This window comes from Bos indicus x Bos taurus, chromosome 1, assembly GCF_003369695.1.
Source record: "Bos indicus x Bos taurus breed Angus x Brahman F1 hybrid chromosome 1, Bos_hybrid_MaternalHap_v2.0, whole genome shotgun sequence".
Taxonomy (NCBI): Eukaryota; Metazoa; Chordata; class Mammalia; order Artiodactyla; family Bovidae; genus Bos; species Bos indicus x Bos taurus.
Window position 1 is genome coordinate 41,378,632 of NC_040076.1, and position 23,608 is coordinate 41,402,239.

Sequence of the window (23,608 nt, forward strand, 5' to 3'; positions counted from 1 at the left end):
GAGACTGCTCAGAAGAGGATTGGGGAAAGCCGGGATATATGGGAGTTTTTGCAACTAAATCAGATAGTCAGACCATTAAAAGACTACTGTTAATGAAAGAAAACCAGGTTTCTAAAGGAATTTAGCACTTTTCTGTGTACGGACAGATGCAGGAGTCTGGACTCACTGAAACCATTCCTTTGATATGCCCTCAGCTATCTGGGGCCAGTATCCTGAGTTTTCTCAGGTGCACAGTTGGGATGGCTGCAGCAGCTGACTGCTAGATGGGCCTGGCAGTGGGCAGCCCGCAGCCCATTTGTCTCCATCCTGAGTTCCCTCAGGGCTCAGGGCTCACCTTCTGGGCAGCTTTAATGTAATGATTTGATGGCTGCAGCATCCTTTGTTTACTGATATGGCAGACAACATTTTAGCCATGATAAAAAAAACAGAAACTGACTCACAGATACAGAGAACAAACTAGTGGTTACCAGTGGGGAGAGGGAAGTGGGATGAAGGACAACATAAGCATATGGGATTAAGAGATTAAAACTACCATGTATACAATAGGCAGCAAGGGTATATTGTATAGTGGAGGAAAATATAGCGATTATTTCATAATAACATTAAATGAAGTACAATCTACAAAAATATTGAAACTAATATATTAGTCTTTTTAGGTCTTCTGCCCGTTCTTTAATCAGGTTGCTTGGTTTTAAATCAACTATACTTCTATTGAAAAATTAATAACCAACCTAAATTAATTCTTAAGCCAAAGAAATACATTTAAGTTTGCAAATTTTGCTTCTGTACAGCAAATATATGCTTATACAAAATTATGAATATAACTTTCACTCCCAAAAAATAATAGAGAATAAAAAATCAAAAACAGCTTTTTTAACATTGCACAGCTAGATTATATAGACTTATAGAACTTAACATTACAACCTATAAAAATCTATGGGATCCAGCAGACTTTTACTGATCAAAAGATGTTAAACTGTGGTGAGGAAAATTGAGAGCTCAGTTCAGAAGTTAGAACAGGTATTGGAATGATGAAAATGGGGTTAGAATTAGTGAAAAGGCAATTGATACTGCGAGTACTCAAAATCAGTAGTCAAATAACTCAGAATATTTGGGCCTTTGTTTTATTCCTCAGTCCATATACATATTTCAGTTGAGATCGTGAAATAATGGGCTTGCCAGGTGGTTCAATGTAAAGAATCCGCCTGAAATGCAGGAGACACAAAAGACATGGATTTGATCCCTGAGTTGGGAAGATTCCCTGGAGATGGCATGGCAGCCTAGAGGAAATGGCAACCCACTCCAGTATTCTTGTCTGGAGAATCCCATGATCAGAGGAGACTGGCAGGCTCTAGTCTATGGGGTCACAAGGAGTTGGAAATGACTGAATAACTGAGCACATTAGTATTCTTATATGTTATTATTATTTTCTTACATTAATTCTACTCTTATAGAATGATGGCTATATACATGGTGTATGTAAATTAATTAGATAGTGTTTGCATGGTACCATAATGGATATATAAAACAAAACCTCAGAGGCCAGGGCAATTGTCCGATAAGCCTTGAAATGAGATTTAAACAAGTTCTGAATAAAGGACATATTTACATGCAAAGTTTCTAATGTCTTTGTGTGTCACTGTACCAGGTCCTGTGGGAGCTTTAGATCTTGAAATGTGGCACAGTGACATGGTCCCTAAGGTACAGTCTTAGTCTGGAGTCTACTTCTTATCTCTTACATACCTGTTGTTTCCAGTCTGATCCACATTTCTCAACTTGAAAATGAAAATAGTTGTACTTACAAAGTTTCAGTATATTTTAAAGGTGATTTAATGTATGTGAAAAGCATGGGAAGTTGAAAAGTGAACTACAATATATTATTATTTATTCTATAAAAGGGCTTGCAAGAGCTTACGATAGAGGCAGACAATTGCTAGTATCACGTGGAATAGACAATAAATGTTTTAGGAATTCAGACATCAAAATCAATTTCATTTGCAGTGATCAAAGAAGTCTTAAACAAGTCTGGGTTCTGTCTTAAGGGAAAAAATGGAAATCGTTGCTATTTTATCTTATGAATAGAAGTCCGTATATGTGAATCTCTCTTCTAAAATTCCCAAGTTTATCCATGGGTTGTTTCACAGTCAAAATGTGACTGAAATTTTCTGGTTTGTTTATGCACTTTAGGGGTCCAACAACATAGAAAAGGATCTTTTCTTTTTCCTTCTTGAAACATCTAATAAGCAAATCCATAATACTTTTGAGACTAATTTTCACAAAACTTCTTCATTTAAAATACTTTTGAAGCCAGTGGCTTTTAGCTAGCTTTGTCTGCAATTTTGTATCATCACATAAACTCAAGGATGACAGAAATATATAGCAAGACTAAAATTTAATAACTCTTCCATAAGGTACATGTGTTACTTCATAGTCATACCTTATAAATATATTCATATTTAGCTTCAACTTTTTGAATTTATTAAAATTTTGAATTATATTTTCGAAAAAGTCTTCAGAATATCACATAAGCTAAGACTGAGATTATTTAGGCTCTTTGAGATCATATTCCTTTTAAATCAGGTTTTTAAATTATGGGTAATATAATAATTTGTCAATGTAATTTCAAAATCAGAAACTATTGGACAATTATTAGGTTTATTTCTGTTTTGCTCTTGTTAACTTCTAGTTTTCTAAGTGAGCATGGTAAACAACTATTAGTAATTTAACCCTGTTATAGTTGATATATAATGTATGTGTGTGGGTATGTATGGAAAAGGCAATGGCACCCCACTCCAGTACTCTTGCCGGGAAAATCCCATGGACGGAGGAGCCTGGTAGGCTGCAGTCCATGGGGTCGCTAAGAGTTGGACACGACTGAGCGACTTCACTTTCACTTTTCACTTTCATGCATTGGAGGAGGAAATGGCAACCCACTCCAGTGTTCTTGCCTGGAAAATCTCAGGGACGGGGGAGCCTGGTGGGCTGCCGTCTATGGGGTCGTGCAGAGTCGGACACGACTGAAGCAACTTGGGGTCGTGCAGAGTCGGACATGACTGAAGCAACTTAGCAGCAGCAGCAGTGGGTATGTATGTGTTTTTAGAGAACCCACAGTTCAGTTTTATCCAGGTCAAAGAAAAGAGAAAGTTTTGATCACACTGGAAGAAACTCAGCTAGAGGTTTGGAATCAGTACTAAAACAACAGGTGCAATGAGGACAGTATCCTCCAAGTACAGTTGATTCACTGCTACATTTGTCTATTTGTCTAATAGTAACAATTATAAACAGAGTAGCACAAGTAGTATTTGGAACAGCCCTTTCAGTATTACAGTGTCAGGCATAATATTTCACTTGTCTTCTCACCACTGGTTCTCTTTGCCTTCCTGGGCTGCTGCTTCTTCAGTAAAGTCATTTTTGCTATTGAATGTCTTGACAATCTCCTCATTAGTTTTCCTCTTGATTATGCTGGCCACACTCTTACATGTATAATATCAAGCAAATCTATGATGTTTAAATAGTCTACAGTCATAGTAAGTTTAAAAACATTTTCCTTGGGAAACTTTCAGGTATTATGTGTCCCAGACAGGGATAACATCCCTTTGATTTTCTTTGTTCTCATCATCCTCAGGAAAAGGGTCACCCCTGTGGGTGTTTATACCACTGAATGACATTTTTAAATTTTTTTAAAAGAATATTGCTGAATTATGATTTTGAGAGGAACTGGCCATCATCTCATTCATGATCAATTCCAAATCTTCCAAAATAGTCTTGATAACTACATGACTTATCAATAGTTACACAATAGTTTCCTGGGTTGTAGAGATCCCCTGGAGGAGGAAATGGTAATCTACTCCAGTATTCTTGTCTGGGAAATCCTATGGAAAGAGGAGCCTGGTAGATGACAGTCCATGGGGTCATGAAGAGTCAGACACGACTTAGCGACTAAACAGCAACAGCAACATACAATAGTTATATAGTTTAGTTACATACTTTGTGGGCATTTACTATTTTAGAAATATTTTGAATCACACCATGTATATTGTTTTGCATAGTGCTTTTGTGACTTTTTGACTTCCCTGGTGGCTCAGATGGTAAAGAGTCTGCCTACAATGCGGGAGACCCAGGTTCAATCCCTGGGTTGGGAAGATCTCCTGGAGAAGGAAATGGCAACCCACTCCAGTATTCTTGCCTGGAAAATCTCATGGATGATGGAATCTGGTAGGCTACAATCCATGGGGTCGCAAAGAGTTGGACACGACTGAGCAACTTCACTTTCACTTTTCACTTTTGTGACTTTAAATATTATGCTTATTCCCCGATGCCTGTATGTCTAGATCATTTTTTAAACAGCTTGATTGAAATCTATTGTATGGATTTCTTTTAAGACTCTGAACTTTTTTTCAGTTCAGTTCAGTCTCTCAGTTGTGTCTGCTTCTTCGCGACCCAATGAACCGCAACATGCCAGGCGTCCTGTCCATCACCAACTCCCAGAGTCCACCCAAACCCATGTCCATTGAGTCTGTGATGCCATCCAACCATCTCATCCTCTGTCATCCCCTTCTCCTCCTGCCCTCAATCTTTCCCAGCATCAAGGTCTTATCCAATGAGTAAGCTCTTCGCATCAGGGAACCAAAGTATTGGAGTTTCAGCTTCCATATCAGTCCTTCAAATGAATACTCAGGACTGATCTCCTTTAGGATGGACTGGTTGGATCTCCTTGCAGTCCAAGGGACTCTCAAGAGTCTTCTCCAACACCACACTTCAAAAGCATCAATTCTTCTGCACTCAGCCCTCTTTACAGTCCATTTCTCACATCCATACATGACCACTGGGAAAACCATAGCCTTGACTAGACAGACCTTTGTTGGCAAAGTAATGTCTCTGCTTTTTAATATACTGTCTAGGTTGGTCATAACTTTCCTTACAAGGAGTAAGCGCCTTTTAATTCCATGGCTGCAGTCACCATCTTCAGTGATTTTGGAGTCCAGAATAATAAAAAGTCAGCCACTGTTCCCACTGTTTCCCCATCTATTTCCCATGAAGTGATGGGACTGGATGCCATGATCTTAGTTTTCTGAATATTGAGCTTTAAGCCAACATTTTCACTTTTATCTTTCACTTTCATCAAGAGAGTCTTTAGTTCTTCTTCACTTTCTGGCATAAGGGTGGTGTCATCTGCATATCTGAGGTTATTGATATTTCTCCTGGCAATCTTGATTCCAGCTTGTGTTTCCTCCAGCCCAGCATTTTTCATGATGTACTCTGCATATAAGTTGAATAAGCAGGGTGACAATATACAGCCTTGACGTTCTCCTTTTCCTATTTGGAACCAGTCTGTTGTTCCATGTCCAGTTCTAACTGTTGCTTCCTGACCTGTATACAGGTTTCTCAAGAGGCAGGTCAGGTGGTCTGGTATACCCATCTCTTTCAGAATTTCTCACAGTTTATTGAGGTCCACACAGTCAAAGGCTTTGGCATAGTCAGTAAACCAGACATAGATGTTTTCCTGGAATTCTCTTGCTTTTTCCATGATCCAGCGGATGCTGGCAATTTGATCTCTGGTTCCTCTGCCTTTTCTAAAACCAGCTTGAACATCTGGAAGTTCACGGTTCATGTAATGTTGAAGCCTAGCTTGGAAAATTTTGAGCATTACTTTACTAGCATGTGAGATGAGTGCAATTGTGCAGTAGGTTGAGCTTTCTTTGGCATTGCCTTTCTTTGGGTTTGGAATGAAAACTGACCTTTTCCAGTCCTATGGCCACTGCTGAGTTTTCCAAATGTGCTGGCATATTGAGTGCAGCACTTTCACAGCATCATCTTCCAGGATTTGAAATAGCTCCACTGGAATTTCATCACCTCCACTAGCTTTGTTCAAAATGATGCTTTCTAAGGCCCACTTGACTTCACATTCCAGGATGTCTGGCTCTAGGTCAGTGATCACACCATCATGATTATCTTGGTCATGAAGATCTTTTTTGTACAGTTCTTCTGTGTAGTCTTGCCACTTCTTAACATCTTCTGCTTCTGTAGGTCCCTACCATTTCTGTCCTTTACTGAGCCCATCTTTGCATGAAACGTTCCCTTGGTATCTCTAATTTTCTTGAAGAGATCTCTAGTCTTTCTCATTCTATTGTTTTCCTCCATTTCTTTGCATTGATCACTGAAGAAGGCGTTCTTATCTCTCCTTGCTATTCTTTGGAACTCTGCATTCAAATGCATATATCTTTCCTTTTCTTCTTTGCTTTCTGCTTCCCTTCTTTTCACAGCTATTTGTAAGGCCTTCTCATACAGGCATTGTAGTAATAGAATGTGAAAGTAAAACTTTATTCATTATATTATTTTAAAATTATATTTTTGCAAGTTTTTCACTTAGCTGCTTTCCACAATATATGTTAAAATGATTTTAGTCATTTACTATAGATGACTTTCCTGGTCATTTTAATAGAATTTTTCTTGTTTATGATAATATTTAAGTTGGCTGACTTTTTCCTATCCTGGAACATGATGCAGAATTTTTGATGTATTGACTGAGGCACAGAAGTTACCAATCATATTCAAATATAACTAGGATATTATATTTTAAATCTATTTATTTTACAGTTTAATTCTTTACAGTTTAAATGATAACTACTTTTGCCTAGAAACATTACTGAAAACCAATTCTTAATTTTAATATAGTGAAATATTATGAATTGGGAAAATATGTGAAGTTAAGATGAAAAGGGCTTCCCTTATAGCTAAGTCAGTAAAGAATCTACCTGCAATGCAGGAGACCCAAGTTTGACCCCTGGGTTGGGAAGATCCTCTGGAGAAGGAAATGCAAGCCACTCCAGTATTCTTTCCTAGAGAATCCCATGGACAGAGTTTCCTGGAGGGATACAGTCCATGGGTTCACAAGAGTCAGACACTTCTTAGCAACTAAACCACCAAGATGAGATGTGACAAATTATTGATTTTTCTTTAGGGCCAGGTGAACTTTCTGAGATTTGGGTGAATAGTATATGTTAACTTCCTAAAAAATAATGGTACAACATATATATTTTTACTGATAGTTGACAAGTAATGATAAGGTCAACAGAATATCAGACTGGTCTAATTTGAGGATATTTTTTACCTTTATATTTCAAAGAAACTGCATTATAGAACATCTGTTAAAACAGTTTCCCACATGCTTCTGAAATGATATAGTAGTTAGTAGAGGTATATGGTGTTAATTACTGAAAACAGCAGCCTCACAATATACTGAACAGTGAGCAGAGTAAATTAGCCAGTCATAAAGCTAATAAAATAGAAATTAAAAAGGCCAGGTTATGCTGAAAATAAATTTAAAGATGATGCTTCTGATTTTATTCTGTATATTTAAGAGCTGATAGTGCCGTGTCATTTTGACCCATCATTAATAGTGATGTTTCATTGTGTGCTCCGCAGGTAGTGCAAGTTTTTTGGGCCAATATATCCACATATTTTTCACTAACATATTGTTAAGCCACCTACCAGCTTCATATTTGCATGGCAGGAAGAATTTGAAAGACTATGCAAGCTTTGTGTTGAACGATGTTAATTTTTCCCTTGGGAAAAACTCTTGAAATTCAAGGCTATATACTTTTTTTAAAATAGACAAATAAATTCTGAGGAAAAACTAGAAAAAAAAAAATTGTCCTATATCACCTGTAACTTAAGGTGGTAATAATCAGAAAGAGGAAGATCCCATCCTTTTCTAGTAAGTAACATAGAAAAAGAGAACCCTGACATTGTATATTAAATAAGGAAAATCTATAGGATCAGAGTATCCAAAATATTTTTCAAAGGATCAGATCAAATAGTTTTTGAAAGTAATATATCAGATGAGTTAGGTATTAAATAGATGACTTTTTTATTAATCTATTTTTTATTGAAGGACAATTGCTTTACAGAATTTTCTTATTTTCTGTCAAACCTCAACATGAATCAGCCATAGGTACACATATAACCCCTCCCTTTTGAAAGTCTCTCCCATCTCCCGCCCCATCCCACCCCTCTAGATTGATCCAGAGGCCCTATTTGAGTTTCCTGAGGCAGCAAATTCCCATTGACTATCTATTTTACATACAGTAAAAGTTTCCATGTTACTCTTTCCATGTGTCTCACCCTCTCCTCCCCCCTCCCCATGTCCATAAGTCTATTCTCCATGTCTGTTTCTCCATTGCTGCCCTGTGAATAAATTCTTTGGTAACATTTTTCTAGATTCTGTATATATGCGTTAGAATACAATATTTACCTTTCTCTTTCTGACTTACTTCACTCTGTATAATAGGTTCTAGGTTTATCTACCTCATTAGAACACATAAAAAGGTGTTCCTTTTTATGGCTGAGTAATATTCCATTATGTACATGTACCACAACTTCTTTATCCATTTATCTGTATCCATTTATCGATAGACATCTGGATTGCTTCCGTGTTCTAGTTACTGTAAATAGTGCGTATGGTACTTGCACAAAAACATAAATATAGACCAATGGAACAAGAAATAAAGTCCAGAAATAAACCCATGCACCTCTGGGTACCTTATTTTTGACAAAGGAGGCAAGAATATACAATGGGGCAAAGACAGCCTCTTCAATAAATGGTGCTGGGAAAACTGGACAGCTACATGTAAAAGAATAAAATTAGAACACTTCCTAACACCATACACAAAGACAAACTCAAAATGGATTAAAGACCTAAATGTAAGACCAGAAACTATAAAACTCTTAGACAAAAACATAGGCACAGCACTTGATGACATAAATCAAAGCAAGATCCTCTATGACCCACCTCCTAGAGTAATAGAAATAAAAACAAAAGTAAACAAGTGGAACCTTATTAAGCTTAAAAGCTTTTCACAGCAAAAGAAACTGTAAGCTAAGTGAAAAGACAGCCCTCAGAATGGGAGAAAATAGTTGCAAATGAAACAACTGACAAAGGATTAATTTTCAAAATATAAATAGATGACTTTTTAATCACTGTTTTAGAAACATACTTTTAAAAAACTTACCTACTTTCTCTACTGACTCAAATGTATTAAGGTCTGCACAGATTAATCAGTTGAACTGTTTGTTTCCTATTGTTGCACTGCAACAAATCATCACAAACTTATTGTCTCAAAAACAACCTGTATTTATCATAATACAGTTCTATATGTCAGAAATCCAACATAAGTCTTATAGGGCTGTAGTGAAGGTTTCAGGAGAACTTGTTCTTTCTGTAGGCTCCAAGAAGGATGCACTCCCTTTTTCCAACTTCTGCATTCGTTGGCTCACAGCCTTCTCTTGTGTAGGTATCTTCTCCTATCTCTTTTTCATGAGTGTACCTGTGATTATATTAGGCCTACCTGGATAATCCAGAGTAATCTCATCTAAGAATCCTTAATTTAATCAAAAACTGCAAAGTCTCTTTACCAGATATGAACATTCGCAGGTTTTGGGGATTACAATGTAGAAATATTTGGATGCCATAATTTAGCACATCACAGGTCATATGGTTGAACATACCACAGTTTTATTCTCAGGTGTAGAAAAGAGACAGAGGCTATAAAGAAAATAAAGCACTGGTTCTGCTGTATGTAAGCATCATCTGTATATTTCAAGCTCATAATCAGGTTTTGACTACACAGGGAAGTAGATAAAAATATATATTACCACTGATTACAGGAAAAATCACATGAAAAGAAAAGCACATGTAACAGATATCATTAGATAGATTATGCTATTATCTAAAGCACAGTATATTTAATAGACATTTTCAAAACAAGATAAAGATCAGAAATATTTTGAAGCATGTTATCAGGTTTCAAAAATGTCAATTCACATGCTAAATATCACACTTACAAAATTTCACAAGTAAGAATAGTGTATTGGGTGTGTTCTTCTTCTCTACATACACAAAAGAAACACTATTACATACTTGTGCTCTGCAGTTCTACCCACTGGCTCATTAGCAAAGAAGAGAGGAAAATCATATAGTCTTAAAAGTCTGTTCTGAGTTCTACTTTCTAATCTATATTATTTATTATATTGGTCTGAATTCACATTTCATCCTGTTGTTGATAGATGTGCCTAGAAAGAGGCACAGGGAAGCACAGAAAGGAGGGCATAAAGCAAAGACAAAATGAAAAGCACTAAAAAAGGAAATTAAGAAAGTAAAGAAAAATGGAAAGTAGAGAAAGAAGGAATAAAAAAAGAAAGAGGTTGATAGATAAGCAAAGGGAAAGAGTTCTATGCGTAGTAAAAGTCAGCACTAGCGTTAGGACTAAGGTTGAAGTTATAGGAAGCAAACAATGACTCCAGATGTTTTATCAATTAAAGATTTTTAAAAGACAATGGATAGCTTTGTGAAGTACTGTACTCTTTATATAGTACTTTGTGAGGCACTGCACTCTTTATATAGTACTTTTTGAAGTACTATGCTCTTTATATACTCTGTGAAATACTACACTGCTAAAGTAAGAAGTGGTTACTCAGCTATCAGAAATACATTGAAGTATTTTCTGCATTGGTGATAAAAGGTATTAAACTGCTTATAAGATCTGTTTGTATATTGGGATTACATTATATAACATTCACTATTAAGATTTTCACTGTCACAAACACATGTGCATAGGAGCGTTCCCTGCTCCACTCTGTCTTTTTCATCTAAACACACACACACACTCATGCAGGTAAGCATATCACAATAAATAAACCTTCATTTACCCAGTGTGCTCAATAGATGACTGAGAATTAGCAACATTTGTTTGATCTTTAGGAAAACACCTCATGACCCATGGTGTAAATCTTGATTACATGCTAAAAATAAGACATATTTGTGATAATCCACAATATAATTTGATTGAGGGCAGGAGGAGAAGGGAGTAAAAGAGGATGAGGTGGTTGGATGGCATCACAGACTTAACAAACATGAGTTTGTGAAAACTCAGGGAGATAAATAAGGATGTGGAAGCCTGATGTGCTGCAATCCATGGGGTCACAAAGAGTTGGACATGACTGAGTGACTGAACTACAGTGTAAAATTGAACAGTAGTAAATTTGAACAGTAAAATTGAACAGTAGTGTTTGATATTTTAAAATTTAAAGAAATAATCAACTCGAAGACAACAAGGATACTTGTAACATTGCCTCATTTCTACCACTTTTGAACAGGTATTTACAATACCGAATAGAATTAATTTTAAGAGAAAGTATAGCAAAAATGTTAAATTTTCCACTTCTTTTTTGACATTCTGCATTAATACCAAAATTGGCCTTCTCATTATATCATTAATGCAATTATATCAATTGCTCATTTCTCTGAGCCTCAATGTCATCATCTTATGGAGGCAATGTCTTCCCCATAGATTTATGACAATATAATAAGATAACATGCATAATATAAACATTTAATAAAAATTGATTAGCTCAATTAAGAGCAAAATACTTAACTAGAATAATTCACTGTTTCTTTAGGTATCTCCATATAAGCATAAGAAAGCAAAACTTTTCTAAGTGTGAGTAAGATCTCTTTTGTTAGAACTAACTCCCTTCATACTTTTATTTTCATTCTTTGTTACATAGTTTTTGGTAAACTACTTGAGATTCAAAAAATGTAGTAATCAAAAGGGTTTGTATGAAAAACATTTTCAAGAATGTGGTAATCTATTCACCAGTCATTTATGTTGAAGGTCAAAGCTAAGATTTTTGAAGACTTAAGAAAGGATGTATATCAAAAACATGATTCTGCTGAAGGCTATACTGAATAGGTAATTGTCACTCAGGAAACATTGGTTAGCATCTGATCTGACAGACTCCAGAAGATATTATTTCCTTGACTATTTCTTTCCTTCTCTAACTTTTTAGAATCAGAAGTAAAGATCAATAGTTGTCCTTTTGTGTCCTAAAATCAGTTTTTCTCATGTGGAGGAATAAATGTATTTTCTGCTTTGTATTAGTTGGTACTGCAGAGTTTTCACAATATGCCAATTCAGATACTATGTAAGCTTGAATTATTAAGACAAATTCATTAGATATATTCAAAGCAAAAGCTTTAGGTTTCATGTATTGAAACCTTATTTTAAAATGAAATTCTGTGTAATGTTCTTCTCTGAAAACATAAAATGCAGTGTTTGAGATGTATTGACCTGTAAATTGTTTTCTACATCCTCTGCTGTCAACTCATTAAGTGTTTAAAATGTGTGATTAGTAATATCGATATGCTAAGTGGCTTCAGTCTTGTCCGACTCTGTGCGACCCCATAGACAGCAGCCCACCAGGCTCCCCTGTCCCTGGGATTCTCCAGGCAAGAACACTGGAGTGGGTTGCCATTTCCTTCTCCAATGCATGAAAGTGAAAAGTCAAAGTGAAGTCTAGCAACCCCATGGATTGCAGCCCACCAGGCTCCTCCGTCCATGGGATTTTCCAGACAAGGGTACCGGAGTGGGTCGCCAGTGACAGCTTTTTCAAAAGCACTATGGTAATAATAGTATGACACAAAATCCAAATTATATAGAGCAATTTTCTCTCTAAAATAATTTTAACAAAATCAAAATTTATGCATAAAATGTTTGTACATAAAATGTCAGAATTCGGAGAAAACAATATTTTAAACCTCAAAATCCAACATTAGAGTAATGACCTGATAAAATAGCAACACAATTGAATATTAGCCACTAAAGTAAAAATTATGGAAACTCTTTTAAAATATAGAGTAGGATTTAGAATATTGGTTTAAAATAGAATTATCTAGAATTATGTATATTTAGCAACTGTTTAAAACATAGATGTTTACATATGAAAGGAATGTGCAAAAGTGAAGAGATTTTAGATTTTATATAGATATTACCTTGAAGTCTGTTTATAAATGAAGGATCTATGTAGTTAAGAGAATACTGCTAAGTCGCTTCAGTCGTGTCCGACTCTGTGTGACCCCATAGACGGAAGCCCACCAGGCTCCCCCATCCCTGGGATTCTCCAGGCAAGAACACTGGAGTGAGTTGCCATTTCCTTCTCCAATGCATGAAAGTGAAAAGTGAAAAGTGAAAGGGAAGTCACTCAGTCGTGTCCGACTCCTAGCGACCCCATGGACTACAGCCTACCAGGCTCCTCCATCCATGGGATTTTCCAGGCAAGAGTACTGGAGTGGGGAGCCATCGCCTTCTCCAGTTAGAGAATAGATTCTCTTAATTTTCTATTTAAAAAAAAAAATTTTTTCTATTTTATAGAAGAGGATTCATGTAATTTAGATGATGTGTCTGTACAATTAAATAACCATTGAAGAGCTGGAAATAGGAAAGATAGTACCTATATTTTAACCAATAGTCATTCTAAAATGCTGTTGGCATAATTGAATTTCTTATAAGTTTTGTATCATTTGAACTTGAGTGCTAAGTAATTATGAGACAAAATATAATACACTGGTAATACTGCTTTGTGATATTGTACATTAAACTGAAAATTAACCACAACATTTGTATACATGAAAAGGACATTTTCAAAATTAGTAATGAATTGATATACTTTTATGTACTTTAGTCAACTTCTAATTTGTATTATTCACATTAAAGTTTTATTTTTTCCATAAAGCACTATTTAATTCATTATTATACTATAATTCCAAGAACATTAATGCTTTTTTCAGCAAGAATTAATACCATTAATTGACTAATGGTAGTTTATTAGTAGTGAATATGACTCAATATACATAGTGAATTGTCAGAACATTTTCTTATTTACCATTTTATATATTTCTATTTTAGCTTATGGCACAAACTCTTCTATTTCTCAGCAATTTCTATAATTATCACTCATTTTAAGAAAATATCTTAGTACAGCAATAATACTGTCATTAAGCAGCTGGAATGAGTTTCAAATATAGTTTCTAAAGTACTTAATTTCTTATGAGAACCGACTTTGTCATTCTCACAAATATAAGAAAGTAGTTTATCCTTAAGATATGAAAACAACTTTGGAAAGTAAATTACCACATTTAATACTTGAGTCTCTCTTAGAAACTAAAGAAACATTTCATCTTGATCATAGAGAATCAGTTTCTTCAAATCCTATTTTCAACTGCATTTAGTACATGTGAATGGATTTTTGAAAATGAACTGGAAAGATACATGAGTTCATAATCATACTAATTCAATTTTACTAGTATAGAGTTTTTACTTACCTTCATCAGTCTGGAAATTTCTGAAAATGAACTGTAAAGATACTTGAGTTCATAATCATACTAATTCAAGTTTACTAGTATAGGGTTTTTACTTACCTTCATTGGTCTGGAAATTTCTGAAAATGAACTGGAAAGATACATGAGTTCATAATCATACTTCTAATTCAGGTTTACTAGGATAGGGTTTTTACTTACCTTCATTGGTCTGACATCTGTATCTCTATTTTCCCATAGGAAAAAAAATCCTAGTTCTTAATAACACCAATGTAATTATTCATTTGATTTGTCTCTTAATACACACACACACACACGTGCATGCACACGCATGCGCACACAAACACACACACACACACACACACACATTCAGCATTACAATACCAGTAATACCACTTGTAATATCATTACTAAAAACAGTTCAATAATTTTTGCAGTATTTTTTTGATACTTAGAATATGTCCCATTGAGATGTAGGTTAAGTAACTGTCATTTAATGTCATTTTAAGTAGTTCCTCTCAGAAGCTATGCTTTCAACTCAATACACAGATTTATTTCTTTTAATCTTTTGAGATTGCTCTTTCAGTGTTCATTTGTCTGTTATTATTTATATTCAGAGATGATTTTCTTCTAACCCTGTAGTGACCATCTTAGCCTCCCATCCTCTAAGAGTAACCATTGTTACTAGTTTTTATTCTTAAATTTATCCTTAGACATTTTTTTCATACATTTTTCTCCACCTCACTTTTTTCATTTAAAAGTAAATCCTGAAGTAAATTCATTCTAGTATTTATAGATGGTCACAATTCCTTTTTTACAGTTTCATAATTCTCTGGTGAATGTAGCATACTTTTTTAAACCAGTCCCTTATTGATGGGCATTTAAATTGTTTCCAGGCTTTACAAATAAATTTCAATGAGTAGTCTTGTAAATATGTCACTTCATATTTGTGCAGTGTATCTTTCAATAGATTCCTAAAGCCAAAGTGTAAATGAACATATAATTTGCCTTAAATTGTTAAATTTCCCCTTATAAAGATTATGCCATTTTGCATTTACACCAACAGTGTATTAAAGTCTTTTCCTCACAGTCTAGCCAACAGAGCCTGGTGTCAAGTTTTTGGATTTTTTTGCCAATTTAAAATGAGAAATGGTATCTCAGTATATTTAGTTTGTAGTTTTAAGACTGAATTTTAGTTCTGTATGTAAAAAATCCTTTTGTAAGTAATTTGAATATTTAAAGATGAGAAGTATTTTGTTAGATAAAAAAAACCTACAGTGTATACAAGATTACTTTAGGTTAGGATTGGATTGTTAAGATAATGTTATATAGAAAAAGAAGACAGACATGATTCAAAATAAACTTCATAAATTAAATATTTCAGCTTTAGTCAGAAGTCATAGAAACCTTGCAAAAGAAATGATCCTTTCTTTGATAAGCCAAAATACGCTGTAGTTAAGTTTGCGATGTAACTTCTATAAAGTACTAAAATTTCATTAAGTACTAACTCTTGAAAGAAAGAAAGCTTATAAATGATCATGTAATTGCAGAGGATTTTCTATAGTAGTCTTAGTTTTGAGAAAATATAGAAGTCAAGTCTATTATACTTCATATTATAGCTCAAAACCAAAGCCAGTTTGAGGAAAAATGTCCTCTAACAGAATCAGAGATGATGAGTTATAGTCCTTCTTCTTGGACTATCTGAGTTTTTCCTTTGTCCCCTAATTTGTTTCTGCATGCGTGTGAGCTAAGTTGCTTCAGTTGTATATGACTCTTTGTGACCCTCTGGACTGTAGCCCACAAGGCTGCTCTGTCCATAGGATTCTCTAGGCAAGAATGCTGGAGTGAGTTGCCATGCCGTTCTCCAGGGGATCTTTCCAACCCAGGGATCAAAAGGGGGTCTTTCCAACCCAGGGATTGAACCTGCATTTCCTGCAGCTCCTGTACTGCAGGCAAAATTCTTTGCTACTGAGCCATCAGTGTCTAAATAAATTTTAATATTTTATTTGGATTGAATAAAGTAGATCCTGATTATCATATTAATCTGACATCAGTAATTGGTGTCCACTTCAACAAGAATTGTGTTTTCCTTGGGAGACAAAATGTTAAAGAAAGCATTGTGGAGAATGATTCCTGCCAATTAATTCTTAGTTATTTTCTTTCTTTTCAGCACCTTCCCTGATAGGTATGGTAAGAAAGGACTGGGCATCCCAAAATAGCATTGCCCTATCATGGCAAGCACCTGCTTTTTCCAATGGAGCCATACTGGACTACGAGATCAAGTACTATGAGAAAGTAGGTCTTATTTGGAGCTTCCTCAAAATGTACATATACATATATATGCATATATATATATTAAGTATATTGTTATAGAATATTATTTTACTTTGAAACCTGTTCTTTTTGGTCTATCTTCTTACCTACTATGTCTTTAAATATTCTCTAGTATACTATAGTGCTTATAATTTCTTAATTAATTTGCCTTGTTTTATATAAGATTAAGGTAGAAGACACAGGATGTACATTTCTATCTTCACTTACTCTGAGTTTTACAATATAGTGAGAGATTGTATTCATCAGCTTACAGTTTAATGAATATAACGTTATTTCTAAAACTCACTTCAGAAAAAATAGTAAAATGGAATTACCATAATCTAAAACAAGTTCAGTGGGCCATATCCTTTCCAATGAATTTAAAGTTATAGTCTGCTAAAATTTGCAAAGTATTATTTAAGGTATAAATGAAAATAGCTGATGAATTAAAATTGTCTTTCCATTCAGGTCAGCTGTTTTATAAGGTAGCAAGATAAATCTGGTTAATAAATCAACTCTTAACTTTAATTTCCATTTCTGTCATTAAAATTCTCAATCACTATATTTTCCCTAAATATATACTTCCTTAGTTTTATGACATTCACAAGTCTACTTTCTTTATGCTTTCTCCCTTTCACTCACCATTATGATATCATTGCTATAGATGTTATGGCAGAACATAGAGTCAATTCTGAGAATATATCCCATTGGGCTGATACTAACCTACAGTATTGATAAAATGAGCATTACATTTAAAAATATTATGTAAAAATTTATATAATTCCCAGTGGTATCTTATAATAAGAAAGAACTTGTTGTGTTTCTATAACTTACTGGAATCAAAGGAACATCACAAATAAATTTAGGTTCCCTATGAAGAAACTCAGGCAAAAAGAGAAATGGTGGAGAGTTCTGACAAAACGTGGTCCACTGGAGAAGGGAATGGCAAACCACTTCCATATTTTTATCTTGAGAACCTCATGAACAGTATAAAAAGAAGAGAAATAGAAGTCTATATTTTTATATTCTACTGCTTCTGAGCAAATGTAAGTTTGAAAAGGGGAGAAGTAACTCAGTAGCATGATTATATTTAGTAATTTCAGAATTATGTGGTCAATGAAAGCTATCATTATTATTAACTGACATGGAAAAATCCATAGTCTAAAAAGGAGGAATTTACTCAGTTTAATTAGATTATAGATTCTGTACATTGGCCTGGCCAGCTTGTGCTCAGAAATCCCGTTGGTGTATCCTTCCAAATGTTACAACCTATGGCATCCTGTCACAGGAATATACATATTTTTCTGTCCATTAATTTAAATATATCTTCATATACTCAAATAATTCAGTTTATTTAAAAAGCAATGTACACATTTTTAAGGAAATTTTCAGAATAAAAATATTTATCTTGTATTATAAAGGTAATATTTTATACACAGAAGATGACTCTTATTCTATAGTCATTTTTGCTTCATATATATGAAGATGAAAATTACATAATATTTCCAGTTAAAGAAAAATTGTGCTGATTCTATAAGAAAAGAACCATATTCATCCAATTGGAACTTTAGAAATTAATAATATCCTCAGAGATGGCTACTGACATAATATCCATGTTTTAATAATAGAATAAATAATATTACAAAGGAGTTTATTTTATAAGAAAATGGCAATGATCCATTGCTAATGAATTTAACGTGGAGTTGGAAGCCAAGGATTCCTAATTCACGTTCTGACTTTGACTCTAATGCTTGTGGTCAGGAAAAAGTCTATTAATCTCCCTAATCAGACTTCACATTTACAAAAGGAAAATAAAGATACCAACCCTTCTAGTGTGTTGTAAAGATTAATTATAAACAGATCTCATTCTAAAGGAGATCAGTCTTGGGTGTTCTTTGGAAGGAATGATGCTAAAGCTGAAACTCCAGTACTTTGGCTACCTCATGCGAAGAGTTGACTCATTGGAAAAGACTCTGATGCTGGGAGGGATTGGGGGCAGGAGGACAAGGGGATGACAGAGGATGAGATGGTTGGATGGCATCACTGACTCAATGGACATGAGTTTGGGTAAACTCCAGGAGTTGGTGATGGACAGGAAGGCCTGGCGTGCTGTGGTTCATGGGGTCACGAAGAGTCGGACACGACTGAGTGACTGAACTGAACTGAACTAAGCGATTTACAATGTGAGGTGTCTACAAATGTCTGAGATCAAACACATATTATTGTTACCAGTGACCTTTGCTTAGAAAAAGGCACTGGTCTAAGTGTTTGGACATTTAAGTTTGACTTAGACCTTAAGTTTCTTATTCCTGTTTTCTATCTATAAAATAAGGGTTCAGAAAGATAATCTCTTCCATTTTTAGCTATTTTCAAATGCTACTATGTTTGTGTTTATACAGTTATATAGATATACTATCTTTCAAATAACTTAAGTGTGCTAAAGTTAAATATACAGGCACATTTTAAAAAATAACTCACTGCAGGGAACAGTAATCTTCACATCATAATTATATATAAAAATTAAAACCTAGCTATGATTGTCTTCTGTTTCTGTATATGTGTGTGTGTGTGTGTGTATGTGAGATGAGCGGACTATGGAGAAGAAAATCTATAGCTTGTGGGTTATAATTAATTAGATATTCTCTATTCAGTTAATTATACTCTCCAAATTCTTGGCCACATTTTCATACTTAAAAAGTGTTTTAAACTTACATGAATATATTATAAATATGAAAAGGCACTTAAAATAATGAAGAAATTCAAGTATAAGTCACAAAAAAATTATATTTCCTATTTACTCACTAACAATATGTTTCTTCAAAGTACAGCATACTTATACTGGAAACTGTTAAAAAAAATGACGTCAACTTAGATATACACGCTTTATATAATGGCCTTCCCAGGTGGTTCAGTGGTAAAGAATCTGCTTGCCAATGCAGGGGACAAGCAGATGTGGGTTCAACCCCTGTGTCAGGAAGATCCCCTGGAGAAAGGCATGGCAGCCCACTCCAGTATTCTGGCCTTGAGAATCCCATGGACAGAGGAGCCTGGTGGGCTACAGTCCAGGGGATTGTGAAGAGCTGGACATGACTGAGTGATTGATCACACACATTCATGCTTTATATAATACTTCATGAAGCAGCTGGTCTCATTTCCAGGAACTGCCAAATAGGGCAGAAGGCAGGGAGCAAGAGATAGGAGAAAGGATAAAGAACAGGGAGAGAAAAAAATAGAAAATATCTATTCTACTGTAGCCACATAGTCAACATCATTTAGAGTGAGAAGGAACAAGGAAAGAAGTATAGAGCCCAGATTTGGCTTGGCATTTGGGGATAGGCTAACTGGATATACTGTGTCATCTTTTTATTTTTTTTTTTTTAAGTGAAGTATAGTTGATTTAAACTGTTGTGTTAATTTCTGATGTACAGCATGGTACTCAGTTATACATACTTATGGATTAGTTTTTAATATTCTTTTCCATTATGGTCTATCCCTGGACATTTACTATAATCCCCTGTGCTATACAGTAGGACTTTGTTGTCCATCTATTCTATATGTAGTAGTTTGCATCTACTAAGCCAAACTCCTAGTCCATCCCTCCCCTATGTTTCCTTGGCAACCATGAATCTATTCTCTATGTCTGTGAGTCTGCTTCATAGATCAGTTCTTTGTGTCATATTTTAGATTCCATGTATAAGTGATATCATATGGTATTTTCTTTCTCTTTCTGACTTACTTCACTTAGTATGCTAACTTGCATCTATGTTGCTGCAAATTGCATTATTTTGTTCTTTTTTGTGGCTGAGTAGTGTTTCATAGTATACATGTACTATATCTTCTTTATCCTTTCATCTGTTAATGTACATTTAGGTTGTTTCCATGTCTTGGCTATTTTGAATAGGGCAACTGTGAACAATGAGGGAGCATGTATCTTCTTTATTCATAGTTTTGTCCAGATGTATGCTGAGGAATGAGATTGCTGGGTCATATGATAGCTCTGTTTTTGGTGTTTAAAGGAACCTCCATGTCATTCTCCATAATGGCTACAACAATTTATATTCCTACCAACAGTGTAGGAAGGTTCACATTCCTCCAAACACATCTCCAGCATTTATTCATAGACTTTTTCTTTTTTTCTGCTGTTCTGGCTCTTCATCGTTGAGGGCTTTTCTCTAGTTGCAGTGCACGGGCTTCTCATTGCAGTGACTTCTCTTGTGTGGAGCATGGGCTCTAGGGTGCGTGGGATCAGTAGTTGTGGCACATGAGCTCTAGAGCATGTGGGTTTCAGTGGTTTGGACAAATGTGCTTAGCTGCTCTGTGGCATGTGGAATCCTCCCTAACCCAAGGATTGAACGCATGTCCCCTGCATTGACAAGCAGACTCTTAACGACTGGACCACTAGGGAAGTCCTGTAGACTTTTTAATGATGGTCGTTTGGACTGGTGTAATGGTACCTTATTGTAGTTGGGATTTGCATTTCTCTAATAATTAGTAATGACAAGCATCTTTTCATATGCTTATTGACCATCTGTGGATATACTCAGTTTTTGGTCCAGGAGAGCTTTTACAAGGGTGCAAAAGTTACCTACATTTTAGTTTTCAGACTTGGTACTCCAGATGAGAGCAGTTCCATCTTGGGCTTAAAAAAGTTATTCCCATGTAGCTAAGACATCATCTGTTCCCAACCCCTCAGTCTCCAGCTTCAATATGTTGCAGACCCTCCTGCAGTCAATAAATATCAAAATTCTAATTGAATATCAAATACACCTTTCCCTTAGTTATGTTCTTTTTTTCTCCTTTATCCTTTGTGTTCACATTCTTAAAGTTTCTTCTTTTTTCTCTATCAATAATAGTACTTTTCTTTATCTTGCTTCTTTGTTCTTTTATTATATTTATCAAAGACAGACTTGATTAGTCAGTTATATATATATATATGTATACATATACATATATATATATATACACCTTAGAAAAGGTAGAGGAACGAGAGAAAGCAAGCGGATTCCAGTAAAACTTTTACTTCTGCTTCATTGACTACACTAAAGCCTTTGACTGTGTGGACCACAACTGTGGAAGATTCTTAAGAAATCTTCAGACCACTTTACCTGCCTCCTGAGATATCTGCATGCAGGTCAAGAAGCAACAGTTAGAACTGGACATGGAACAACGGACTGGTTCCAAATTGGGAAAGGAATATGTCAATGCTGTATATTGTCACCCTGCTTATTTAACTTAAATGCAGAATACATCATATGAAATGCCAGGCTGGATGAAGCACAAGCTGGATCAAACTTGCAGGGAGAAATATCAATAACCTTTAATATGCAAATGACACCATCCTTAAGGAAGAAAGTGAAGAGGAACTAAAGAGCCACTTTATAAAAGTGAAAGAGGAGAATGAAAAAGCAGGCTTAAAACTCAACATTCAAAAAACTAAGATCATGGCATCCGGTTCCATCACTTCATGGCAAATAGATGGGGAGACAATGGAAACAGTGAGAGACTTTATTTTCTAGGGCTCCAAAATCACTGTGGATGGTGACTGCAGCCATGAAATTAAAAGACTCTTGCTCCTTGGAAGAAAAGCATGACAAACCTGGACAACATATTAAAAAGTAGAGACATTACTTTACCGACAAATGTCTATATAATCACAGCTGTGGTTTTTCCAGTAGTCATATATAGATGTGAGAGTTGGACCATAAAGAAAGCTCTGAGTGCAGAAGAAATGATGCTTTTGAACTGGGGTGTTGGAGAAGACTCTTAAGAGTCCTGTGGACAGCAAGGAGATCAAACCGGTCAATCCTGAAGGAAATCAATCCTGAATATTCATTGGAAGGACTGATGCTGAAGCTGAAACTCCAATACTTTGGCCACATCATGTGAATAACTGATTCACTGGAAAAGACCCTGATGCTGGGAAAGATTGAAGGGAGGAGGAGAAGGGAATGACAGAGAATGAGATAGTTGGATGGCATCACCAACTCAATGGACATGAGTTTGAGCAAGCTTCGGGAGTTGGTAATAGACAGGGAAGCCTGACATGCTGCAGTTCATGGCGTCTGAAAGAGTCGGACGTGACTGGGTGACTGAACTGAACTGAAACTCACGAGGCAGGGATTTCTTTTGTCCATATTCATATCCTTAGCAATCAGAAAGGCACATAAATGATCATTCATAGACGATGGTAGTTGGCCAATTTTAGGTCAGGTATTTTTAAAACATTTATTTTTAATTCAAGGATAACTGCTTTACAGTGTTGTGTTATCTAGTTTGAAGTTCTGGAAATTCTCATACATCAACATGAATCAGCTATAGGTATGCATATGTCCCCACCTCTTGAACCTCCCTCCCACCTCTGACCCCACCCCACCCCTTTAGGTTGTCACAGAGGACTGGGTTGAACTCCCTGTGTCATACAGAAAATTTCCGCTGGCTAACTGTTTTACAAATGGTAATTGTATATGTTTCAATGTTACTCTCTCAATTTGTCCCACCTTCCCCTTCCTCCACCCTGTCCACATGTCTCTTCTCTATGTCTGTGTCTCTATTCCTCCCCTGCGAATAGATTCATCAGTACCATTTTTCTAGGTTCCCTATGTGTGTGTTAATATATGATATTTATTTTTCTCTTTCTGATTTATTCACTCTGTATAACAGGCCCTAGGTTCATCCAACCTCACTAGAATTGACTCAAATTTGTTCATTTTTAAGGCAGAGTAATATTCCATCATATATAGATAGATAGATAGATATACATATATATACAACAAGCTCTTTATCCGTTGATTTGTTGATGGACCTATTGGGGGCTTCCATGTACTATTGTAAATAGTGCTGCAATGAACATATGTCTTTTACAATTGTGATTTTCTTAGGGTATATACCCCATAGTGGGATTGCTCGGTCATATGGTAGTTTTATTCCTAGTTTTTAAAGACATCTCCATACTGTTCTCCATCATGGCAAGATGAAAAGACAACCCTCGGAATGGGAGAAAATAATTGCAAATGAAACAACTGACAGAGGATTAATCTCCAAAATATAAAAGCGCTTCATGTAACTCAATATCAGAAAAACTAAATATGCAATCAAACAATGGGCTGAAGACCTAAACAGACATTTCGCCAAAGAAGATGTTGT

The 23,608-nt window shown here is 35.4% G+C and overlaps 1 protein-coding gene across 4 annotated transcripts in view; it reads left to right on the plus strand.

Moving 5' to 3' along the window:
• Positions 1-23,608, plus strand: part of EPHA6 (EPH receptor A6) — a 1,019,792-nt gene that overhangs the window by 610,372 nt on the left and 385,812 nt on the right. For all 4 annotated transcript variants that reach the window (XM_027554351.1, XM_027554393.1, XM_027554360.1 and 1 more), the window contains exon 6: positions 16,323-16,447. In XM_027554351.1, the coding sequence (XP_027410152.1) occupies positions 16,323-16,447 (125 nt within the window). The remainder of the gene's footprint in view (positions 1-16,322; positions 16,448-23,608) is intronic.